Source organism: Diorhabda sublineata, chromosome 3 (genome assembly GCF_026230105.1).
Source record: "Diorhabda sublineata isolate icDioSubl1.1 chromosome 3, icDioSubl1.1, whole genome shotgun sequence".
NCBI lineage: Eukaryota > Metazoa > Arthropoda > Insecta > Coleoptera > Chrysomelidae > Diorhabda > Diorhabda sublineata.
Window position 1 is genome coordinate 394,004 of NC_079476.1, and position 26,074 is coordinate 420,077.

At 32.6% G+C, this 26,074-nt stretch overlaps 1 protein-coding gene across 2 annotated transcripts in view; it reads left to right on the top strand.

Moving 5' to 3' along the window:
* Positions 1-20,181, top strand: part of LOC130441449 (homeobox protein OTX2-like) — a 114,285-nt gene extending 94,104 nt beyond the window's left edge. The window contains exons 3-4 of one of the 2 annotated variants that reach the window (XM_056775142.1): positions 4,832-4,986; positions 16,131-20,181. In XM_056775142.1, the coding sequence (XP_056631120.1) occupies positions 4,832-4,986; positions 16,131-16,766 (791 nt within the window). In that variant the 3' untranslated portion in view covers positions 16,767-20,181. Of the gene's footprint in view, positions 1-4,813; positions 4,987-16,130 lie in introns of both variants that reach the window. The other variant, XM_056775143.1, reaches the window with a different exon arrangement.
* Positions 20,182-26,074: the final 5,893 nt, after the last annotated feature.

Genomic DNA, 26,074 nt, shown 5'->3' on the forward strand with positions numbered 1-26,074 from the left:
CTATATATATTTTTGTCAAGGTTTTCACAGATTATGAAAGCTGTAAGTGTTATTTGTTCAAATCCCAGAGATATTAGACCTGACTCACTTAAACTTGGAAATATATTTTTTTTGTGGATGTGTTTCGATTTCGAAAATGTAAAATAATTAAAAAATGGTGGACCATAGGCATACGATGCCTCATATAAAGTTATATTGAAATTTTGCGTAGATTCCAAAAATTAGCATTCCGTTGGGTCTACTTCCGTTATAACTGGAATTTTCAAAAAACTAAAATTATTTTAGCTGAATCGTGCATTTCGGTAAACCTATGCAAGAAAATTTTCAGATTACTAGTCGCAGTACTTTTCAATATAAATATCGATTCATCTCGTCGTGAAGGATCCTACACATTCCATAAAGTCTTCTTGGAAGAAATCAATGCATTTTGGTGAACCATGGTCTTTTCCTTTTTTTTTTCCTATCGCTATCGAATAATTAAAAATTTCTCCAAACTGTACTTTTAGGGATGACTCGTTGAAGCTGAAGTCTCTTTCAATTAAAAGTATTTTTCGTGGATCCGCTCTACTAACTTCAAATAAACATTTGTCATTTTTGCCTTAGACAGTATCAAATACACACATTGTATGGCTCGAAATGAATCGACACAGATAATTGAAAGGGTAGAATCCATTCTATTTCATCTCATATAATAACTGAAGGCTGGTCACTTCGTTAGATTGTGAAAAACATCTTCACTACGCTGTTTTGGTTCCATTGATAACAAACGCGGCACCCATCTCGCGCAAAGCTCTCTTATATCCTAATTTTTAATAATATGCGTTGTACCGCACTTTTTGAAATACCTACTATATCTGCTAGTTTAGGATTTTCTTCATTTATTCGTGGTCGTCACCTCATTTGGTCGATCATTGCGTTGCTGGTTGTAGTGCCTCGTTTAAACCGAAAGAACAGTCTCATCCAGAGTAGAATCTAGTTCAGCTCTTATGTTGATTGGGCTAAGGTCTTTTAAATAAAAGTATGATTACATTTATCAAATTTTTCCATATTTACAAATTGCCAAACAAATGAAACGGAACGTGGCGTCTTTAAATAATTACAGTGGTGATTCAGAAACTTGCTAAAATATAAATAACATCATCATCTTCAAGCCTTTCAATCTTTTGGATTAAGGCTATCGCTTTTAGCGCTGTAAAATCCTTTATTTAAAGGTGGATTACTCCTCGTTTCCTAGTTTCGTTTTCTTTATAGTTTATCGTTGTTCTTGTCTGCTTTTGTTATTATTTTTCATTCCTTTCGGCTTCGGTTCCCTCCAGTTCTCTATATTGAGTGACCTTATGTCCTCTTCTATTTCGTTTCTCCAAGTCTTTCTTGGTCTGCCTGTTTTCCTTCTCCAAAATAGTATTCATTATATTATTTATTTTTCTCATTATCTGCCCAGCCCAGTTGAGTCTTTGTGCTTTCATGTATTGTTTCCTTCTTCAGCTCTTTCTCTATTCCTTCGTTTCTCTCTGCTCTCCTTTTTCCCTCCTGTATTATATTTGGACCTGTTATAGTTCTCATCGTCTTTATCTCGGTTCTTTCAAGTTCTTCTTCTTCTCTTTTGTTGATTACTGTTGTTTCCATCACATAAATAATTACTAGTCTTATTAGTCTCTTGTACATTTTTATTCTGTTTTGTTTAGTTATGTTTTTTTTGTAATAGATTTTTGTTTCTTCCATAAGCTTAATAGCCTTTTCGTATTTTTTCCTTCATCCTATCTGTAGTTGTTTGTCCCAACGTTATTCCTAGATAGTTAAAGAAGGTCGATTTTCAAAATTGTATTTGTAAGTTTTTAATTGGTTTGAACTACTATCTGTGTTTTTTCTGTTATAATTTTTTTATTCTATAAACCAGCGTAATATTGAACAGCTTTGGTGACCTTGGAGCTCCCTGTATGTCTTTTCTGATGCCGTACCTTGAAATCTTATTCTTTTTTAGTATTATTTCTATTAACATTTTTGAAATTGTTTGTCTTTCTAGTTTTTCTGTTATTTTCTTTCTTTTTATTGAATCTAAAGCACTTCTGAAGTGTATAAATAACATATTGATATTAAATTCTTCTCTAAAGATACCTTCTTGTAGTTTTTTTATAAATATTTGTATAATTTTCAAAATAAAAGCTCATTTTGAATCAATACGGTGAAAATTCGAATTTTCTCAATGTAACGTCTGTATTTACAACAGATTCTTTGTCGAAATTGAAAGCCCCATACAATTTGAAAAACGTGACTTCAACTAAAAAACGAAGGGACTTTGAGTTGCATTTCGTTTTGGATGAGACTGTATCCTAGAAATGGTTGTCATGGTAACCACCACCTACCACCCCGGTAATCGGCTCAGGATCCCAAACTCGGCGGTCCTGGAATCAACGGGTCGGGATACTAGCAGCAGCAATTGCTCTACGTTCGTAGATATATACTCTGCAAGGCGTACGTACGATTTGATAGGGTGGCTTTGTGCGATGCTATTCAGAAAAATGTTCCCTTTTGTGTCGAGGAGAGTTACATTGGAACCCATAAGTATTTTTAACGAGAAATATTTAATGACGAACGCATCATTTATGAGAAATCTCTTTTGTTTATTTTAATTGAACAGAAAATGGTCTCAGATATAATTAAAAAGATTTATTGAGACACAAATCCTCAAATCGATAAACTTATTTTCACTTTGTTAAGTTTTTTAAATGAAAAATCCACGATTTATGCAAATTACTCCTATTTTCAAGTCTTTATCAATATGTGATATTGATACTGACAATTTTCGTATTTATATTAATCAATAGATCACCTTCATCATGAATATCAAAATAAGACTAAAATCAAAATAGAAAATATTCTAAAATTAACTTTTCCTTAGTCCTTACATCTCAAATATGTAACAGTACTTAATTAATCAATTATTTATTAAGTTTAAAAGCTCTAAAAAGCATGATTTTTCTTTCTGTGACACATTGCGATCGCGGGCATTATTGATACGGCCCACGGGCCGTAAGCGGTCCGTGGGACGTATCTTTGACATGACTGATGTAGATAGTAAAAATCCTCACTCAAGTATAAAAGACATAACCGTTTAAAATATGTCTTACAAATACCATTTGCCATTTTCAACATTTGAAAACCAGTTTTTTATAACTGCAGTTCAAAATGTTGTTATTCTTGTAAAGCTACATTGGGTTTGCCCCGTATGAGATTATCGTGGGCTAACGTAAACATTGGGGAGGGTGTAAAGCATCTGAATTGTGTAAACAATGACTAATTGACTGTTTTATTTTGAAACTCAGTTTGCAGATGTGATTTCACATAGGGCACTTTCTCACTAAACTAACTTTTATGATTTATTTATTCATATAAAATTTTACGGACCAGATGAATTTTTCAATTTATTTTTATTCATTCGATTTGATTTGATAGTGAAAATGTCACAAAACAATATTTTTATTATACAAAGCGAGTCTGTTATTTACAAATTGCATAACCCCTAATTTGTTTCCCGACCCCGTATATACTATTCCGAATAGATGGTTCGTGAGAATTTTGATGCTATATTGAATTGTGAAATTCACATTTTTTTTTGGATTGAATGAAAAATCTCGAACATTCTCAAGTAGACAATCGTCAAGCTCCTCAAAATAGCCATTAACTGCCAACATTGGTGAAAAATGTTTGACTATACCGAGCCATTTATTCAAGTTTGGAAACAGATAATAACCCGAGAGGGCTAAATCTAGCAAATGTGTGCAATTTAAACTTTAATTCATTGATTTTGGCGAGTGCAATAACGAATTTGTGAGCTGGTGCATTTTCTTGATGACAAAACACATTCTTCTTAGCCGAAACGACTGTTTTTGCTTGATTTCTTCACTCAAACGTTGCAATAAGTACTCATCGTTGATAGTTTTTCATTTTTCAAGATAGTTAATGAAAATTATCCCAAGCGCATTCCAAAAATCAACACCATGACCTTGCATGCAGATGCAACGATCTTTCATTATGTCTTTGGAGCCGGTTCCTCCTTGGTCTTATGTTTTTTGTTTTGTATGTATAGTGATGGAACCAAGTTTCATCCATGGTTATGAAACCTCGCAAAAATGTTTGTTAAACATTGCCAAATCGGCACCCATCTTGCTCATAGTTTTCTCTTGTCCAAATGTTTAGTTAATATGCGATGGACTGAACGTTTTGGAATACCTGCTAGCTCGCGCACTTACAAGCAACGATCATCCATTACCGCTTTGTACATTTTCTTCAACATTTATGGAATCGTCACCTCATTTGGTCGACTGCTACGATGTTGGTCATCACAGGTCGTACCGCCTGGTTTAAGCTCTGCTACCGAATATTTTACTATTGTACGATGACCAATTTTTTCCATGTTTACCAAAATCACTATTGCCAAACAGATAGGTCAAGCCAATCACTTCTGGGACCATCTTAGTATTGTTTATTTTATATAAATAAATAAAAAAACTGTAGTATTCCATTCATTGCTTGATACCTGATCCGATTCCGTGGACTCAATCTGCCCACGCCACGCCTCTTTTGGATGATTCTATGGCCACAATCTGCTTACTCCTTGGAATTTTAACAAGAAAACGAAATAGGAATAAAAGATAATGAAAACGCCGTGGATATATTGAGCCAACAACTGTTTTAGTATCATTTGAGTTTATTTCAAACTGCAATCCCCCTCTGTATATTAAAAAATACCTTGTAGACACGTATTAATATTAACTTTTGTAAAAAAATATACTGGCTATAGCATAATTTCCAGTTTATTCATATTTTGCAGGCGTGAATCCTAGAAAGCAGAGAAGGGAAAGAACAACTTTCACACGAGCTCAATTGGATGTTTTAGAGGCCCTGTTCGCGAAAACGAGATATCCTGACATTTTCATGCGGGAAGAGGTAGCCATGAAAATAGCTTTACCAGAATCTCGTGTCCAAGTAAGTTTGATTATTGAGTTATTATCTTCTTACACAAGCTTGTAGGTTAATTGGATCGAGTCGTGTATTAAATAATTTTCGAAATTTTGGAATATTCCATTGAAAGTAATGAAAGTTTCCATAGAAAAAGTTGATTTATTCTAAATTTTTTAAAACTTTCTATTTATTATTCCCATTGTTCAACTTCAATATTCAATTGGAAATATTTTACCTCGTTAATAGGACCATTTCAGTGTAAATATTTTAATAAATATATAATCATCGATGTTTTTCAACACTTCATGCATAAATGGAATGAACAAACAATACTTCCCACAATGGAGAAGCTTATTTCCATAAATTTGATTAAATTTACAAAGCATTTTACGATAAAATATAATCCATCGAAAAATGGATGTGTATATACTTTATCAATAAATTCATTAATGAAAATATTTGTTTGAATAATTTAGATAATTGTTCGAAATGCTCATTATTAGGAGTTTGTGGTAATGTAGAGCTTTTATCACATTTTATTTCTTTTACTTTGTGAGTTTGTCTTCTTGTTGAGATGAAATTTTCCAATTGAATTTTCACTAACGTTCAATCGACTCGAAATTTCATATAATTTTTCGCTTTTCATGATAATCAATAAAGTTGTCAATCAATAAAGAAATAGGTGAAACATTTAATAATATAGTGGGAATAGATATGCTATTGAATGATTTATTTTCCATTTTTGTTAATCTGTAATAGTAATTTTAGTTAAATTAAGTGTTTTCTCGGTGTTTTATTTATGAAATTAACTATTTATATGCGCTTTGCAAAGTAGAGTATTCAAATGTAAAATAGCTGGCTGTAGAACGCCTTTGACAATGTTTGTTTCGTATAATATCATTAAAGACGTGAATAAAAAACTTTCACTTTAAAAATAAAATTTTATGAAAACACATTTTATGTGAAATGCATTAGAAAATAAAATTTTTTGGCTAAATCTTGGTACAATTGATATTGAAAAATGTGATGTCGTGTTAGTATTGTATGTGATGCAATAACTTTCCATGTTCTGACAAGCGTCGGAAATTTTACGTTCGTAGATTGACTCAAATCCAATTATTCACAATAAAGATCTATATCAACAGTTCGTTCAGGTTTGAGCTATTCGATAAGAAAAAAATCTGCTCCACCACGTACTAAAGCGCTTTCTAGGATGTAACGAGGTACGTGTTGATTTATTTAGAGAGAGCCACTGCTTGATCTGCACATTTTTCTAAATGTTCTTGAAGAATAGACCAAGTTTCGTCAAAAGTGTTTGAAAGCTCCTCAATTGAATGACATGAACTTGATTTATCAGAGATAGTAATTTGCGAACGTCTAACTTTTTTGTACTAACATAGCAAATGTTTTTAGTTGACAATCCTAGCATATAATGCTGGATACGGTGTCTATCATTTGACTGAATGTTTTACTTCTTTCGCTCCTTTGGTTTTCTTTCCAGTTCTGGATGTTTTTCTCTATAATGTCTTCTTCCACTACTCTTCTCCACCGTTTTCTTGGTTTATACATTTTCCTCTTGCTCTCGTTTAAAGAGTCTTCGTCCATTCGTTCAAAGTGACCTTGTCTTTTTAAACGCGCTGATTTATCACTCCAATCTCCAATCATCTGTTTTCCTCCAAAAATTATTCTTAGTATTTTCTCTCCCGCATTTTCAATTTCTGTTTAGGTTTATTCGTCATTATCCAGGTTTCAAAATTGTTTTATAAATTCTTTCCTACATCTGGATACATCTTTAGATGTTGATGTTTTTCTAATGCTGTTACTTTTTGTAATTCTTATTTTAATTTCCTTTTCTTCTTGGTATATTATTAACGTCCCATCTTGTTTATGTACCTTGAAAGTATTTGTTATCTTGCTTCTAATTTTATTCTCTATTTCCATAAACTTTGTTTTGTTATTATTGGAGTACAAGTATACTTCTTCTGCTGCTGTTATCAGTTGTTTTGTGGTTTCTTCTATTTCTTGCCGATTGACGATTTCTATTAAATATCATCCCCTTTCTGTTGATACTGGTTCGTCTTATTATGCTTTCCAAAGATACATCAAATAACTCCATTGATAAAGAATCGCCTTGCCTTAAATCTTTTTGTGTTTTGAAACATTCACTTTTCTTGTTATTAATTTTAATTATATTGATTGTGCCCTCTAATCTCATTTTAACTAGTCGAATTAGTTTGTTTGGAATTTCTAATTCTCCTGATATTTGAATCAACTTTTTTCTGTTTCTATCTTAAGCTCTCAAAAAGGATTCGTGTTTATATCTAATATTCATAACAGATGTTTTATTATCAAAATTTGGTCGAATGCTCGTCAATATTTTCTAAACCCTCCTTGGTATTCTCCCAATAATTTTTCTGCGTATATTTCCAATCTTCTTTTTAAAAATGATGCGAATATTTTGTATGTGACGTCTAGCAAAGCTATTCTTCCAAAATTTTTACACAATGTCTTGTCTCTCTTCTTGTAAATGACTAATATAATCTAGCAAAGTAAATTGGAAATGTTCAACGCCATAATCCATTTCTCTTTTTGTTACTTCATTATCTTCGGGACTTTTATTGTTCTTCATCTTATCAATTACTTCTTCAGCTCCGTTCGGTGAGTCCGTAAACTGATTTTCATTTGTTATTTCTTCAACTACATTTTCGATACTAAATATTCCTTCGAAATATTCTTACATTGAAATTAACAATCTAATATTTTATTATTTAGAAGTGAACAACATTAAAATATCTTTAACATGACTTCAAAGTGGACAATAGGCTGATGTATGGCAACATACAGAAACTGTAAGGAATCTAATTCGGAAATTTGGTCTTGCTGGTTCTGAATACGCTTTTAGAAACGTCAATAAATATTTCTGTTGAAAAATTTAGTTGATATAAGAAGTAAAAACTGAACCAGAGTGTGATCGAAATTTTTGGACGTTTGTGTTGAAAATCCCCCGGTTCAGAAAATCAAGGAACGAGTTTTGGTTATGTTTGACCATACAGATCTAGATAAATTAATCGAATTATCATTGAAACTTCTCAAAGCATCAATTTTAATTAGTATAAATACATAAATGAGAAACAAAATGTATTGAATAGAGATCAAATTTATCATTTTCTGTTAAATTACTATCTGGCAACAATGTTTCACCTCTAACGACCCAATTTTTCAATAGGAGAATAAAAGCTGTCAGCGCTTTTCAAATTTGTATGTTGGTTTTTGGGAGATTTATTGTTATGATCACTTTATTTGAAGCATGAAAAGTAAACAACACAAAATAGGTTCTAACCAGATGTTTTTAACAATTCATAATATTAACGAATGTCAAAAGATTTAAAACAATTAAAACAGGATGAAAGGATTTTAGTTTTTTATTTGCTTTTTGGCATAGATCATCACTGAACCTTTTAAAACACATAATGCAATTTGACGTTAGATATACACTGGAAAAACAAATGTTCCGAGGAAAAATTATTGTAGCAACCGACATAAAGTTACGTAAATATGAGTGCTGCGTTTCATAAAATGATTATACGCTTTTCTAAGAAAACGTTGTTAATAATGCTTGAGCCTTTACTCTGTTGAATTATCAGGCCTGGATTAGTTATGAGGTTGACATAGACCATCATCTATGTTGCAAGCTTGCAGCAAAAACCAGCCAGTTATGAACTTCTAGTCGTGCTTAAATGGATTGTTCAATCTCTCGATGGCAGGAATATCGATACTTAAATATAAACAATTTAGAATTATCCATTTTTAATGACCTTGTACATCTCGAAACACAATAAGTACAAGACAAAATATGGAACAAGTGGCCATAGAATATACGACCAAACTTTCTTGAAGAAAAAAATTTTGCACTTGCACATTCGTCTAGCCGAACTGCGACATATTTATCTGGCTCCATCTGATTACTTTTTGTTCCCTTTTATGGAAAAAATGATTTAAGGAAAGCGATTCCAGACAATTGAGGAGCTGAAGGCAGAAACAAACTGGAAGATTATCATTAGGAAGGTTTGAAAATTTTTAATTAGATAAACTTCTTCCATGAAATATGTACCGTACAGTCATAATCAATATAATTAGTATAACAATGTAAACATAAAGTTAGATGTCTTCCAAATTATTCTTTACAATGAAATTATGTGATTGGTGCCATCAAAATAGGCCTTAAGAGTTGTAGCCTTCCGTCAAAGGAAACAGTGAGACTGAAAGAAATTTTGCTGAGTCCTCAGTTCATAGACAAACTTTCTTATGAAAGAAAGAGAGACGTATTTTATAATATTTATCTGAGATTTAGAGAAAACTGTATTTTCATTTCTGATTTGCTATTATACATCGTAATAATTTAGGTTTTTATTTAAAAAATACATCGATACACCAACACTAACAATTACACTGTGTAAGCAGTGTGTTCATCATGAATATTACACTGTGTAAACAGTGTGTTCAGTGTGAATTTCACCAGAAATATTTTAGTTCTTTTTGATGGTCCAGGTTGTGTTTCAAGGTCAGTATCTACTTCTGTGTCAAAAGTAAAGGTTTGGAGAATGAGTAGAGTTAAAATCTGAGTCATAATTGGAAGTTCATCTTCTAATTCGTTTTTCTATATTAACTTTGATATTTCCATGATATTGCTGCAAGTTTCACCAGAACAATACATTCTACAGAGCATTCGAGGCCTGCTTTTGTGCAGCCACATATGCTTCCACAATTTCCTTTACATCTGCTGAAGATTAATTTCATAAGATCCGGGGGTGCTGGAGGCTTGGAAGCTTCTATTGGCATCCACATGTTTATTTGCTTCTTCTAGCCCCAATCTTCAGGACTTTCATATCTTCCAAACCACGACTGGACGTGGTGATATACTCAAACACTGTAGAAACAAGCTGCGTCCTGGATTGGAGGCAATGATGATAAGCGAAATGAATTTTTAGTCACAGTTTTGGCAAATTGTTTATATCGTAAGATGTCTAGTGAATCTTCTTCATTACCGCCATATAATGCTATGAAAAAACATTCACCAACAAGAACCAACAAAGACGGATCAACCACCAGCTAGCTCTGTATGTTTCTCCATAATTTTGATAAATTTAAGTTTCCCCATGTTATAGGTTGATGATGTTGTATCACAACCTGAGAAGACTGAGACTATCAACACATATTGGAACCTAGTGTTTTTTTTTTCTTGTAAAAAATGTTGCGACTTAAATTTTCTGTTCTTAGCCGACTCGAATACTTATTTACTTATACCATAAAATTATTTTCTCCTGAAACTAATTTATCTATTATAAGTATATACAAAATAGAAACATTTTTGAATTGATAAACTGACAGCTGATGTCTTCCGAACTGCTGTTTGAAATTTTCCGACACGATAATGTATCATCACTCTTTCGAAGAATCGTACACGTCGTAATACTCTTTCGTTTATAAAAGTGCACTGAGACGTCACTTCTTCGAAAACCCGTTCGGAGAATGTGCCCAAAATACAGTTAAATAATGTAACCCAAATAAGAATCCATAAGTTTTGATCAGAGCCGAACCAACCCATATAATAACATTTATGCTTTTTTAGTTAGATATGAACTTATAATTTTATTAAATATATTAAACCTTCTAATTTAATTTATGGTAAGAATTGTTTGATTTCTAGGTTATTTAAACAAAATTTGCAAAAAGTACATAAAAATTATGAATTAACACATTTCGGGTATTACCCCCCCTGCTACAGCGAAGGGCTCTAACCCTGCCAGACATCTAAGAAATTAAATTCTGGACGTACTCCACCGGTATAGGATCATCCTCAAAGAACAATTTAGAGCTGATTTAAATCACTAAGAACAAATTATCCTACAAATATTCTATGGGATTCATATCGGGAGATTGTGCAGACCAGTCCAGAACCGCGATTCCCACTTACTCCAAGTATTCAGTATGTGGACGAGCATTATCCTGCGTTAAAATTAAGGAGGACTTCCTCTATGTATCTTCGAGCAATTAGAACCCCATTATTTATGAAAATCAGTTCATACCGGGCGTGGAAATTGATTCCACCCCAAACTATAACTGATATCCTTTCAAAAGGCCGTGATTCACGACTGGAACATTGAGTATCGTGAATGGTAGACTACCGTAAGCTCTGGTCTTTTCTGGACTAGGCATCAGCTCGGACTGTCTTAGCATATGGAACAACCATTATTCTAGACCAAAATGGAAAAAAAACATGTGTATTAATCACAGAAAAGGCTTGGTTAATAAATTAAACTTAAAGTTTAGCATAGTCCGACAGGTAAAACAACTCCAATACAAATAAATCAAATCTGAGTTTTATCTAATTGTTTACTAATCCTCAAAGGATTAGTTCAATGGACTTAGACCCTACATTCTCTGTAATAACTAGAATACCAAAAAACAAACAAATACATTGCTTAAAATTAGCTTTTAATAAGCAAAATATTGTTTTTTTAATGTTGAGGTTATTTTCTTGACCAATTTTCCTACTACTAGTTTTTACAATGGAAATCTCTGAATACGAGGGTTGCTAGTTAAGTTAATGAGATTTACAAATAAAAACAAATTGGATACGGCTTTTAAGGTTTTTCAAAATATTTTCTATTATATTGTATGGGTTTGTACGAATTGTCAATTACCTCTAAAACAAGATATTTTAACGCATTAACCCCTTCTTCAAGAACAGGCTTTCATTGACCTTGCAATCTATTTATAATCTGCGGGAATAACAAGGAAGATTCTGTGATTCGAAGTGCTTCAGTTAGTGACCCATTCAGTAAATTGTTGATTAATTTCTGGTTTATATGAACAGATATTTGATTCGTCGCCTGTTAGGATTTTAGACGTCTGAAGCATCGCGAAGGAATTTCCGACAACCAAATGTTCATGCAATAGTGAATGTATACGATTTAAACTAATTCCCAAGTATGCCTCAATCTCACAGTATATCTCATAATTATCTTGCAATATCAGTTTACGCATAGCATCGATGTTTTCTGGCACAACAACCGATTTTGGACGACCTTCACCAAATTCATCCTGAATGATGTAGTGATAGTTAATAATGTTTTCAATATGTTTAATTACATTTAAGAAGTAGCTTATAAATATACAAACAGAAGCTATGAAATTTACGGATTAATATTAGGTACTTGCGGAAGGAAACCGATAAAATATTAACTCAAATTTACATTCCATAATATTAGTATATATAGTTTTAGAATGAAGTAATTAAAATTTATATTTGAAAAAATTTTTGTTTGCTCAATATCACGTAAATACGGCCCTAGATACATGTAGATAAACAGCAGCTGGGTCCCTTTCAAAGAATGAAAAGACCAACCGATATCACCGACCCAACACTGTCGGGCTCCAAATTGAATCATTACCAATGGGACGGCAAACAAACCGCCCCTGACATTGTGTCATTGTCGTCACAATGCCGCAAATAATGCCCTTTCAAATCAGGGCGATAGATGTTGCAAATCATGTAACATATGCGAGGAATATAGAACAAATTTTCAATAAAAACAAACAAATCTTTTGTTGGGATATTACATTTGGTATTTATTGCATCTGAAAGTTTTTGAATCATTGTGGAGAAGAGGAATGATAATAGAAGAAAGGAATATACAAAAATACCTCAAAACGAATCTACAAAACTCACACTCAAACATATTTCAAAAATGAAATTATACAAACAAATTGATGGTTATGCTGCGGGGGCTTCCATTTCAAGTGTTATAGCACAATTGGTAATGAAAGATCTTGAGGAAACTGTCTCAAGCAAACTTGATATAGATATTCCAGTCTTTTTCCGATATGTAGATGATTCCATTAGTGCCTTGCCAAAGAATAAAATTGAAAACATAAATAAAAAATTCAATTCTTATCATAAGAAACATCAATTCACAATCGAGGTCGAGCAAAATAATACCAATCAATTTTATAGATGTTACATTACAAGATATTTAAACTTCAATTCACAAAAAAGATCAGTGATAATAAGTTCGGCTGATAGATCTATCCAACAATCAGATTCTGAATTTAGATGCTTAGCTATTCAATGAGCAAAAACTGAATTGAAAGAAAATAATTATCCGAAAAAAAAATGATGAATAACATATTTATAAAAATAATAAACAGATACTACAATTAATTTAAAATCGAAACAGAAACGAAACAGAAACGAAACAGAAACGAAACAGAAACGAAACAGAAACGAAACAGAAACGAAACAGAAACGAAACAGAAACGAAACAGAAACGAAACAGAAACGAAACAGAAACGAAACAGAAACGAAACAGAAACGAAACAGAAACGAAACAGAAACGAAACAGAAACGAAACAGAAACGAAACAGAAACGAAACAGAAACGAAACAGAAACGAAACAGAAACGAAACAGAAACGAAACAGAAACGAAACAGAAACGAAACAGAAACGAAACAGAAACGAAACAGAAACGAAACAGAAACGAAACAGAAACGAAACAGAAACGAAACAGAAACGAAACAGAAACGAAACAGAAACGAAACAGAAACGAAACAGAAACGAAACAGAAACGAAACAGAAACGAAACAGAAACGAAACAGAAACGAAACAGAAACGAAACAGAAACGAAACAGAAACGAAACAGAAACGAAACAGAAACGAAACAGAAACGAAACAGAAACGAAACAGAAACGAAACAGAAACGAAACAGAAACGAAACAGAAACGAAACAGAAACGAAACAGAAACGAAACAGAAACGAAACAGAAACGAAACAGAAACGAAACAGAAACGAAACAGAAACGAAACAGAAACGAAACAGAAACGAAACAGAAACGAAACAGAAACGAAACAGAAACGAAACAGAAACGAAACAGAAACGAAACAGAAACGAAACAGAAACGAAACAGAAACGAAACAGAAACGAAACAGAAACGAAACAGAAACGAAACAGAAACGAAACAGAAACGAAACAGAAACGAAACAGAAACGAAACAGAAACGAAACAGAAACGAAACAGAAACGAAACAGAAACGAAACAGAAACGAAACAGAAACGAAACAGAAACGAAACAGAAACGAAACAGAAACGAAACAGAAACGAAACAGAAACGAAACAGAAACGAAACAGAAACGAAACAGAAACGAAACAGAAACGAAACAGAAACGAAACAGAAACGAAACAGAAACGAAACAGAAACGAAACAGAAACGAAACAGAAACGAAACAGAAACGAAACAGAAACGAAACAGAAACGAAACAGAAACGAAACAGAAACGAAACAGAAACGAAACAGAAACGAAACAGAAACGAAACAGAAACGAAACAGAAACGAAACAGAAACGAAACAGAAACGAAACAGAAACGAAACAGAAACGAAACAGAAACGAAACAGAAACGAAACAGAAACGAAACAGAAACGAAACAGAAACGAAACAGAAACGAAACAGAAACGAAACAGAAACGAAACAGAAACGAAACAGAAACGAAACAGAAACGAAACAGAAACGAAACAGAAACGAAACAGAAACGAAACAGAAACGAAACAGAAACGAAACAGAAACGAAACAGAAACGAAACAGAAACGAAACAGAAACGAAACAGAAACGAAACAGAAACGAAACAGAAACGAAACAGAAACGAAACAGAAACGAAACAGAAACGAAACAGAAACGAAACAGAAACGAAACAGAAACGAAACAGAAACGAAACAGAAACGAAACAGAAACGAAACAGAAACGAAACAGAAACGAAACAGAAACGAAACAGAAACGAAACAGAAACGAAACAGAAACGAAACAGAAACGAAACAGAAACGAAACAGAAACGAAACAGAAACGAAACAGAAACGAAACAGAAACGAAACAGAAACGAAACATCAAAACATAAAATATTTTTTCTTGCAATATGTACAAGGAGTTTCTTAACAATTTATAACAAGTTATAAAGGACATAATACATTATCCAAATATTTCACTAAATTAAAATCTAAAACACCATAAAACAAAAGGAGTAATATTATATATCAAGTGCCTTGGACTAATTGTGGAGCTAACTACATAGGGCAGACATCTCAATATTTAGAAAATAGACTAAAAGGTCATCATTACGATAAAAAAAATGAAAATGCGTTAACGAATCATGAAATATAAAAAAAACATAAATTCAATTACATATAAAGATTCAAAAATTCTTGAAACGGAATTTAACACACGAGCAAGGGAATTTTTAGAAATGGTTCACATTCATAAGAACCAAAAAGCTATAAATGATAAAAAAGATGATCTAAATAATTTAAGTAAAATTTATAATTCTATTTTGTAAATTCTAATTAAATTGCAAATAATTTGATAAATTAAGCACTGCTACATATTTGAGATGTAAGGTGATCTATTGATCAATATAAATACGCAAATTGTCATATCTTGATTAAGTTGAATCGTCAATTTTATCTATCTTTCAAAAATTATTAAAAAAACTAATTTTGAAAGAGAAGAGACCTAAAATCAAGAACATTTAGATGCATTAATATATCAAAAAGTCTAATAAATAAGAAATTAAATAAATTTATGAACAAATATATCGCTTTCCATTACATTAACCCTCCAAAGTTGATAATAGAGGTTTTATAGGTATACGCATTGCTAGTCGAATGTTTTCTAAAGGCAAGGGCGGGGTGTTTTAGTGGAACAACCCTCGCTTAATCCGGAGAACTAATGGAAATCAGGCCCCTCGCTACATGTTCTACCTATTGTGTTGTTCTATTCACTAAAATATATACAGTTATCCCAGTGCGGTGGTTGTTACGATTGAATAGGGAACTCACCCCAATCGGTATCTTCTGATTCGCCAGACTTTTCGGCTATAAACATCAGATTTTTTTAGACGCGGAAGAGATTATATTTTGATAAATAGGTGTGGGGCAATAGAATGTTCGTTCGGCAATAAAAAAAAATATGATGGGATCATGGTGAAGAATATAAATGAATTAAATTCGTTTCGAAAATTTGTTGAAATGGATATTGACGTACAGCTGGATGTTTGATACGAATTACAATGTAACTCAAAATTTAAGATTCACAGTAGTTAAGCCAAAATTTTTCATTGTTTCAGGTCTGGTTTAAGAACCGTAGAGCTAAATGTAGACAACAATTGCATCAACAACATCAGAAAGACTCGAATAGAAATAAGACGAACAAAGCTAATTCCACCAAAGTACCGCCGCCTATATCGGTTACTACGAATAACACAACGGGCGCGGCTGCTGGTTCTCCGAATATTCCAGCCCCGACTACATCAACTTCACCTCCAGTAGTCACCGTTAAAAAAGAAACGTCGCATGTACAAAATTATAAAAACGGCAATGCCACACCGCTTGGAAGTAACCCTTCTAGTGTTATAACTACGCCTTCTCCACCTATAACTCCCGGTAGTAATCCAGGAAGTAATCCTCCTGTAAACACAGCTTATCATGAAGGTTACAACACTTTCAACTGGCATACAAATGGACACAACTCATCTCCCCATCATTATTATAGCCAAAGCTACAACCATCCTTATTATACTCAAATGGATTATTTCAATCAACAGAATCCACAGAATCAGGTACAGATGGGAAATCACATGGGAGGTACTTACCAAATGGGTAACTATTCTGGTATGACCATGCCAGCAACGCATAACCAAAATTTCAGCAGTCAAAGACATCCGACAGACTGTAGTTTGGATTATATGAATCAAATTGTTTAGTACAAATATGTTAGGACAATCTGTATATAAGTGCATATCAACGTGTAAATAAAATTATAATTACGCGGATCTAAAACTCTGCAATGTACAAAAAACCGAATATTTTGTATATAATTATGTAAATAATTCAAATAATATGTATTTGTAAAACTCTAATTGAATGAGACTTTTTTTGTAACGGATGTAATAATTATTCATTTTAAAATTATCAATTAAATAACACGAGTAAGTGAATTTTGAAAATCTAGCGTAATATCACGACATCCTTATGAAAAATTATCTGGTGTATAAACAGGGTGTTCGATTAATAAATGGAAATATTTCAATGGTTGAATTTTGTGCTTGAAATATTTAACTTTAATCTAAATTAATTATTAAATAAAACTGAAAACTACTTGACGTAGAAACGCCAGATAAAAGCCTGGACAAAACAAAACTTGAACAAAAGTTATTTCACTAATCAAACAAGTGCAAAAGCCTGAAGCTTTCAGAGAAAAATGAGTAACAAATTACAAAAAGAAGTAAATTACTTCGCAGGAACTTTCTTAGCTTCGTATTTTATCGCAAAAATTTTCTAACAATTACATAATTCCGTAAAAAACTAGAGAGTTAATTTTTTAAAATTAAAGTAGTTATAAGTTTCCCTTTAACCAAAGACAGAAGAAGTTTATTTCTTTCTTTTATCCACTAGACAGCAGTAAATAAAAATATTATCTCCACATGGATATTATGAGATCGGATTGTGAGATTGAATTACAAAATTCACCAAAAAATTTAGCATGATCTTGATTTAAATATAGTTTGAGGGCCTAATATCATTTTGAGGGATTAAACTCGTATAGTGTAAGTACTAAAATAGTTTAATTTGTACAAAACGTTTCCATCTTTTCTGTCCATACTACAATTAACACCAGGTAGTGCTACACATTTTCTTCTTAGAGACAAATAATGTTTCTAAAGTTTCAATCCGATTGCACACAAAGTCCAATATAAAAATCCGTCGAAAATAGTTTCTAGGGGGTTTTCGGGTTACTGAACATGAGCACGGGGATGACTGTAAGGTAATGGAGAAAATAACCGCCGAGCACGCCCGTAAAACCAACCCTGTCGAATTCCAAAGACAGAATTAACCTCAGCATGCCCGAAAACCGATTTGTTAGCAATTTTTCCCATCGTTTCATAAGCAAAGTTTTCAAACTTTTGTATCAGCATGATTTTCAATCCACTTTAGACTGTCCACCATGGATCTATATCGTATGGTAGACCAATGTTGCTTCTACAGCTTTTATTGACTTGGTCCTTCAGGAAGTTACCACAAAATTCTTGTTTCCTTTATTTGGTTGTTATTATTAATCTGGCCTTTATGTGCAATTGATATTGAAGAACTGCAAATCACCTTGCCAATGTTCAACTATTTTGAACCCTTTAAAACTAGCTAGCCGTCAGCCGTTTTAGTCATTTTTTGACATTCTGTTAATTCGAATTGAGATTTCAAGACGAGTTAGAATTATTATCACGGACGGAAACTGTCTCATCGCAGTTGCTTTTGATTTATCACTGAAAACAACGCAAAGGACAAAACGTCGTTAGATTGAAGCTTGTTTGATGAGAGGAAATTGTGATTGGTTGAATAACTGTATGGATGAAGATACATATCTCCTACTACTTGGTGTCATCTACTTTGAACAAGCAAAATACTGATATAAGAAAGGCTGTAGTTCAACATGAGGGGCGAAGTGAAATATTGAGATTTTTGGTGATCGGGACTACATAGTGCTCAAGCTTCTTTGAGAAGGTGTTGAACAAAAGATTATATCATCATAATTCTTCGTCGTATTTTCTGGAATTCTCCAATAGACACGTTTAGGCGATCTCTCTTTCGTTTGAGTTATGAATATGATGACTTATTGATTTAAAACCTACGAATAGCCTAAGGAACGTTTCGTTTATAATTCAAAATGGTTACATAACAGAGCCATAATAAATTGTGCTTTGTGCATAGATCAGATAATCTGTTGTGTGTTTGCGACCACAAATTAAGATGTAGTAGACACGTAAGCAAAAGTGGACACGAATTAGACTGACTACATCGTGCGAAAGTCGTGATGTCTCTAAGAAAACACATTTTGCTCAGGATTTGTCGGCCTTAGCAATCTTTAGACGCCTCAATTAAATATTTCTGGCCATATCAAAAGACATATGACATAGACGAGTAACCAGAAAAGTCAGTTAAGTGGATACAAATACATTTCGAATCTCAGATTAAAACCTTGTAATTCGGTAAGATCCACATTTTTATTTAAGTGGGTTGGAACTTGATATATAAAATAAGCGTTTTCGTGGTGGAATTGTCGCAAAATTATACACCAAAGTGTACTAACTCTAATATATTTCCGAGCTTTCGAATACTTATATAATCATTTGTATTCAAGTTATAAATCTTCTGTTTCTGATCCAATACATTTTTTGCATATTGACCTTTAACCCTCATTTTTTGAATTTTGATATTAGTGGACGAGTAATAAAGTCCAAATTATCTTTATCTTGAGAAATTACAGCTTCATCTAAATAGATTTTCAATAGTGTTTTGGATGAGTTGCAGCTTTCTCTACTTCCCTTTGTTACAATGAAGCTAGAACTGGTTGTTTATTTTGATTTTTGAGGAGTTATCATGAAGTTTCTGTACTGCCCGAAGCAGAGTTACGTTTTAGGGAAGTTTTTTCAGGCACTTGCCAGAGTTTACTAAGAGAAACGTTGTCTAAGCCTTTTGTTAAGTCAACGAAAAGCAAATGGGTGTTTCTACCTGTTGCAATTTTTTTTCTCAGTCAACTGATTCAGTGTGAAAATATGGTGTATACCTCCACTTTCGAGAGTTAAAATATTTCCAGTTAATAATTGCACATCTTATATTTTCTTTTTAAATGTATGAAATGAAAATTCTTCTGCAAATGTTTGCACAAACGAATATAATTTTATAAATAATTGAAATTATGGAAAGTCGAAGTCAAACATAAAACGAAAAATGTGTTAACACACATATTTTTGTTTTTCTCTTAATCGGTCTAACGCTATTGATTCCTGAATGATAAAACTATCTAACTTTACTCTTTTTTATTCATTTTATTTTAAATACTATGTTTTTTGAATTGATTCTCCAGGCAATATGTACTGCTAACTTGTTTATTAATTTTTATCGTAATTATAGCTTAAATTTTTTTGATTATATAGTTTTAAATTACGACAGGCGCGGCATGGAATAAAAAAGGAGGAATCAATACAAAAAATTTGTAATTTTTGACACCCTGTATATCAGAAACAATTGTATATTGTGAACATTTGAACAATTTTGAATAATGTATATATACAAAGATATTATTGGCTTCTAAATTGAACAAAAATTATAAAATGTATCTACATTTATTTTTCTTTATTTCCATCCCTTACCTTAATTCTTTATTTCAACATAAATAATATATATACCAGGTGGGCAACGAAAAAATGGCCGTGGGCTTTATTTTAAGAACGGATTATATTATAGCTTCACGGGGAAAAAATTACAACAAAAGTGGCCTGAGAAACAGTAGAATTTATTTTTAGAATGTTAGGTCCACCACCAAAGGGCGTATTTGAAAATATAAAATTAAAAATGCAAAAATTTTAGTGTTTACACATTCAAATTACACTTTTTATACGATAATTGATTTTGCAATAAAGTTTAGTCTATTTCTTCAGTCGTTGAAGGGTGATTATTTCCAAAAAATATCAATTTTTGAATCGATAGGAATCGCATCTTGAAGAATCGATTCATAATAAAATCGAGGTCTAAGAGATCGACTTCTAACAAATCGATTTTTTTGCAATTTTGTACTTACAATGTAAATATAAATCCATTTCACGAGAAAAATGAAAAATACAATTTCTGGAATTTCTTATCAGGAAAATCAGTGATTTTAAATTAAAAAGTAAAAAAAAACAGATAATATATATGATAGTTCCCAATGCTTAATATCTAAACTTTTTAACAACAATAGTCTGTCAGAAAGTTACTCACAGCCATCTCGCGAGTTTTTGAGTTTGTACCAAAACAGAAAATAATAGAATGTTGATTTTTAAGGGTGAAATATCGATCTACTGAATAAACTCATTACTGTATATCGATTTATTTGATCCGAAGAATCGATTAATCGATTTTAGATCACAATGTCTACCTGTAGTATTCTTTAAATCGTATCACCTGTTGTCGGGGGTCTATTGGTGCAGTTTAAACTTAAAAATTCAAGATTGTTGGCCTTGGAGATCTGGGTGACCAGCTAAATGTATTTCCACGTATATCAGGCTATGTTTGATCTAACAAATAACGATAATATGATGGCGAATTCAAGGTAATGAATTTTCTATCCTTAGTTCAATGGTATAAGATCTCCCAAGTTCATTAGCTCTTTAGTATAAGAAGATTACGTTGACAATAATTCCACACGATGATCAGGTCAGGTGGTTGCTGTTCCTCCACTTCTCCTGGTCAGAGGAATCGCTCTCGAGCCACGAGTGTCTAGCTTTGATTTTCAGTGTGCTTTTTTAATATTCCTTTTCCTCTCTTAACTTTCAGGAAATTTAGTAGAGGATATTTTTTTACTAAAACACTTTTTCTCAAAATTGTGTATTTTAGCAAAAAAAAAAGGAAAAAAATGCATTTCCGCGGCTTTTTGCAGTTTTCTTGGGTTGCATTTGTGGTTGCAAAGCTGAAATTTGAGTTCAGCACCCCAAAAAAACATAAATAACAAATGAGAAACAAATTTGCATATTTTTTTGGTTCAACCTCTTCTTAAACGTTTGCTGATAGTAACAAATAAAATTAAAGATACTTAATACGAAATTATAGAATAAATTCATTTGTTCATTATATCACTTTGACTTGACGAAAATCTAATCAACCGAATCCCCGTGGAGCTAAATCAACAAAACTTTTTATCCGCCCTCAAACCGGAAGCATCTATGCCAAATTTGAAGAGTTAATAACCACAAGAATCCCAATGAGTGTTTGTTCAAGTAGAGTGGCTTTTCGCATAGGCACAATAAAGTGTTCTTCCGTGTTGCTTGCAGGAACCGATCAGCAGGAAACAAAACATTGGCGTGTGGTATTCGGTTCTTGTCGATGATGAGACGACGACACACGACTGGCACGTGTCTATTGTATCGGTAAATTAATTTTCAACAGGGTTTCAGTTTTCAGGATGAAATTCGTTAAGGGAATCGAATTGTTCGAGAAAGATGAGTTGCTTGTTACTGTTGATTACAGAGGATGATAGAAAGATTAATTGATATGAATAATATATACGAAATTAAAATTTACAAAATAAATTGATTGCTCCACCCTTTCAACCCCCAAGAGATAATAACTACCACTTTGAAAAGTTCTAATAAATATTGAATCCATTGTAGAATTTGTACAATTGATTAGACAATGTCTGACGGCTGGAACGGCGAATTCAAACCTGTATTTAATGATGTTTTTTGACTATAAGATGGCGAGAAGTTTCCTTTCAGTTTTTAACTACTAATGAAACTTTTGGACCTTCTTAACACACATAATATGTCTTGATATTGGAACTACTACCGATTTTGTACAAGAACTAGCCTTAGCATCATTAAGCTCTCGAAAAGTAAACTCTTCTAGAGATTTAATAGAGATTCAATATCATAATCTCCTGGTATTTCTTTAGAAGATTAAAACTATTGAGTCTTGTATCCTAATTCAACTTTGAATCCTTTTTTCCTAATTCGTAAGCACGCTACTCCTATTTTAGAAAGATGATTGCACAGCTATCAATTTAGGAACGCAGAGCATGATCTTTACCTCTACGTTCAGAATTAGTTGAGGGCTCAATACTTTACTAGACAAAAAAATGCACAATCATTTGCCAATTTAAATGAAATCTTTTGCATTTCGCAATAATTTGAAGGTATATTTACTTGAAAGTGTCTTCTACTGTGTAAACGAATTGGGATATCATTCTATATTCAATTTGAAGAAATATATTTATCCGAAAAACGTTTTTTGAGCGCTGCGGCGCCTACGTCGTGAATATGCTATATAAGCGCTTTAAGTGGTACACTAATTTCAAACTCTATTTAGACAAATGAAAATCGTCATTTACAAATCCTCGAAGAAACATTTTTACGAAACGATATCGAGGAAAACGCTCAGAACTAATGCCATAAACTAAAATCATATCAAACACGAATGATTCTTCTCAGTGATTAGCAAAATCAGTTTCACTTGTTCGAGTGACATGTGACACGTGCGTCGCTGCGTCTTCTGTGTGTCTGCGCGCGCATCCACAGACTTGGACCGCATGTTACATTTTTACTCAGGCGACGTCTTCTTAATTTTGATAATTTTTTACAAAATAAATTATCTAAACTATGACTTATTACAGAAAATATGAATTTTTACAAGCTTTGGAACGTTGGATTTTTCTGAGGATTTGTAAATGAGTGTTTGTCGGATAACCTAACGAAAACGTTTTTAAATATATGGTTTTTATGTATTTTTTCACGTAGAAATCGATGTTAGTTTTACGATAAAATCTACATCAAAAGCGCTAGGAATGAAATACACAACGTATTTGATGCTTGGATAGGTCAAAATCGACATTTTCGTCGCGGGACCATATTTTCCGAACGCGGCATTTTGGTTAACTGCCGTTAGGCAACAAATTAGGTCAAAAGTTCCCGGAAAACATATCCAAAATTCGCGCTCATTAATAGTGGCGTTTTTGAGAAATCGTTTTTCGCAAAAAAGTCGTTTTTTAGTTTTTCTGGATTATCCGGAGAATATTTGATTCAACGTCAATTCTGAGAGCACCAGTTAAAAGTAAATAACGCTCATTCGAACAAAAATTAGTCCCGATAGGATAATTTATGCTAAAATAGCAGCTGTTTAAAATGAGTGTACCACTTGAAATACTTAAACAACGTATTCACAACGTAGACCGCCACATGGCACCAAAGGGCTCAAAAAACGTTTTTCGGATAAATATATTTCTTCAAATTGAATATAGAATGTTATCCCAAATCGTTTACACAGTAGAAGGCACTTTCAAGTAAATATACCTTCAAATTATTGCGAAATGCAAAAGATTTCGTTTCAATTGGCAAATGATTGTACATTTTTTTGCCTAGTAAAGTATTGAGCCCTCAACTAATTCTGAAAGTAGAGGTAAAGATTATGCTCTGCGTTCCCAAATTAATAGCTGCGCAATCACCTTTCTAAAATAGGAGTAGCGTGCTAAGAATTAGGCAAACGGATTCAAAGACGAATTAGGATACAAGACTCAATAATTTTGATCTTTTAAAGAAGTACCAGGAGAGGTTGATTATGATATTGAAACGTACAAATTCCAAGGTCCAATTAATCTGTTATTTATTATTTAAAACCATTTAAAACGTTTGCTGATAAAATAATGAATGACTGACTATTTTTGTAGATTGGATAATATGACTGTGAGGATGATTCCCATGAGTTCGTATTTTATCACTCAATTCTTGAGTATCAGAAAGACTAATCATGATTAATGACGCCGACGTCTAGTGAACTGGAACATGTTAATTATCCCACGAATCTTTAAAAATCAAAGTAATCATACTATAGTAAGTAATAGTTCTATAACTGGCTCATATAAATATTAAATTGCGTTAAAAATTTCTTGTAGTATAACTCTATGTTTAATGAAACAACAACTTAACAACACTGGTGAAGATATGTTCGAGTAACGCGTAATTTAATTTATCAAAAACTGCCAAAGGATTTAGTCTCATTTGAAATATTTCAATCTACACTGTTCTGTTTTTTATTTATCATCTACACCGGAAATAACGCTGGCGGCAACACTTTCCGGTTAAGAAAAATGGTAAAATAAACCACTTGAAACTTTCTATGGTCCCTCAGAAATGTAGTATGTATCTAATCTTCTAAATCTATATTTCGCGTAGACGATTATCCAAATTAAATAATTTTAATAACCAAATTTCCCCTAATGAAAAACTGATCATCTTTTTTCACGTGTCACATCCTTCTTCGGTCCGCAAATTCACACAAACTTCAGTATTCATCTCTGAGAATCGGTTAGGGAGTGTAACATGTAAGGTTACACTGTCAATTGTTCGGCAGAAAGATGCACGTGTCCTTGACTAGGCAACTAGATCATGCAGATTAAACGGCACGTGAACTGTTCATTAGCTGGTCACGTGTTACGAGACTGTCAACCATTGTTGGTATTTCCTGATTATATTGAAGATGGAAATGTGAGAGATTCTTGGACATGAAAGCGAGCGTGAAACAGTTCTGTTGATTACAAATTTGTAGATGAACAAATTTTTTATTCTTCCAAAATCAATTTCACAAAACAGTTATATAAGAAACAATCAATATTTCATAAATACGCACGACATATCGAATTAAGAAATGAAAAAAAAATGTTTACTCCCCGTATAAAATACAAACCGTCAATCCACGTGGACTCATCATCTCCATTGTTTACCAATGAAAACATAGAATAGTAGACATAAATGAATTTCTATTGGTCGAAGCGGTAAGTACACAATTTCTTCGAAATATTCCCGAGAGACAGTCTGCAATAAGCAGTAGCGTCGTTTGGTGAGATTTATCTAATTAATACAAATATGGCGTTTTGTAGACCATGGGTGAATGAAGACATTGAAATTGCACATTGTAATGAGAATAAAGAATTTAATAATAAATATTTAGGAGATACAAACAAAGCAAGTTATTTTAAATATATTCGAATGTTTAAAAAACGAAAATATTAAGCAATCTGATAATGCAGTCATAAGAATTGCTGAAAAGGGGTTGCTGTGGATCATTTACAGAGCCCAAAACTCAAAGTTACTCAAGATTTTATACGTAGATCAATTTAAAGTTTATATAAGGGTTGCTACACTAGAAGTAATACAGCAAAAGATAGCAGATTATCCAGAATACAATTACACAAGTTTAGTAATATCCGCGTCAAGTTTTGTTAGCATGTAATTTTAAACACAAAAAACTAAATAAACGGATGGCGATAACCGAATCATCATGGATATTTCGATGCGTCAGATAAAAAACTACCGATTCGGGTACAAAAAGGGCTCCGTTCACGTCTGGTAGCCTGTTTAAACCAAACTCCCCTACAGACAGGTGCATTTTACTCGTCTATTCACGTTTTAACGATACTTTCTCGCATAATATATAAAAACATTCAAAAGTATTTATAAAAATAATAAATTTATAAAATGAGGAATCTACG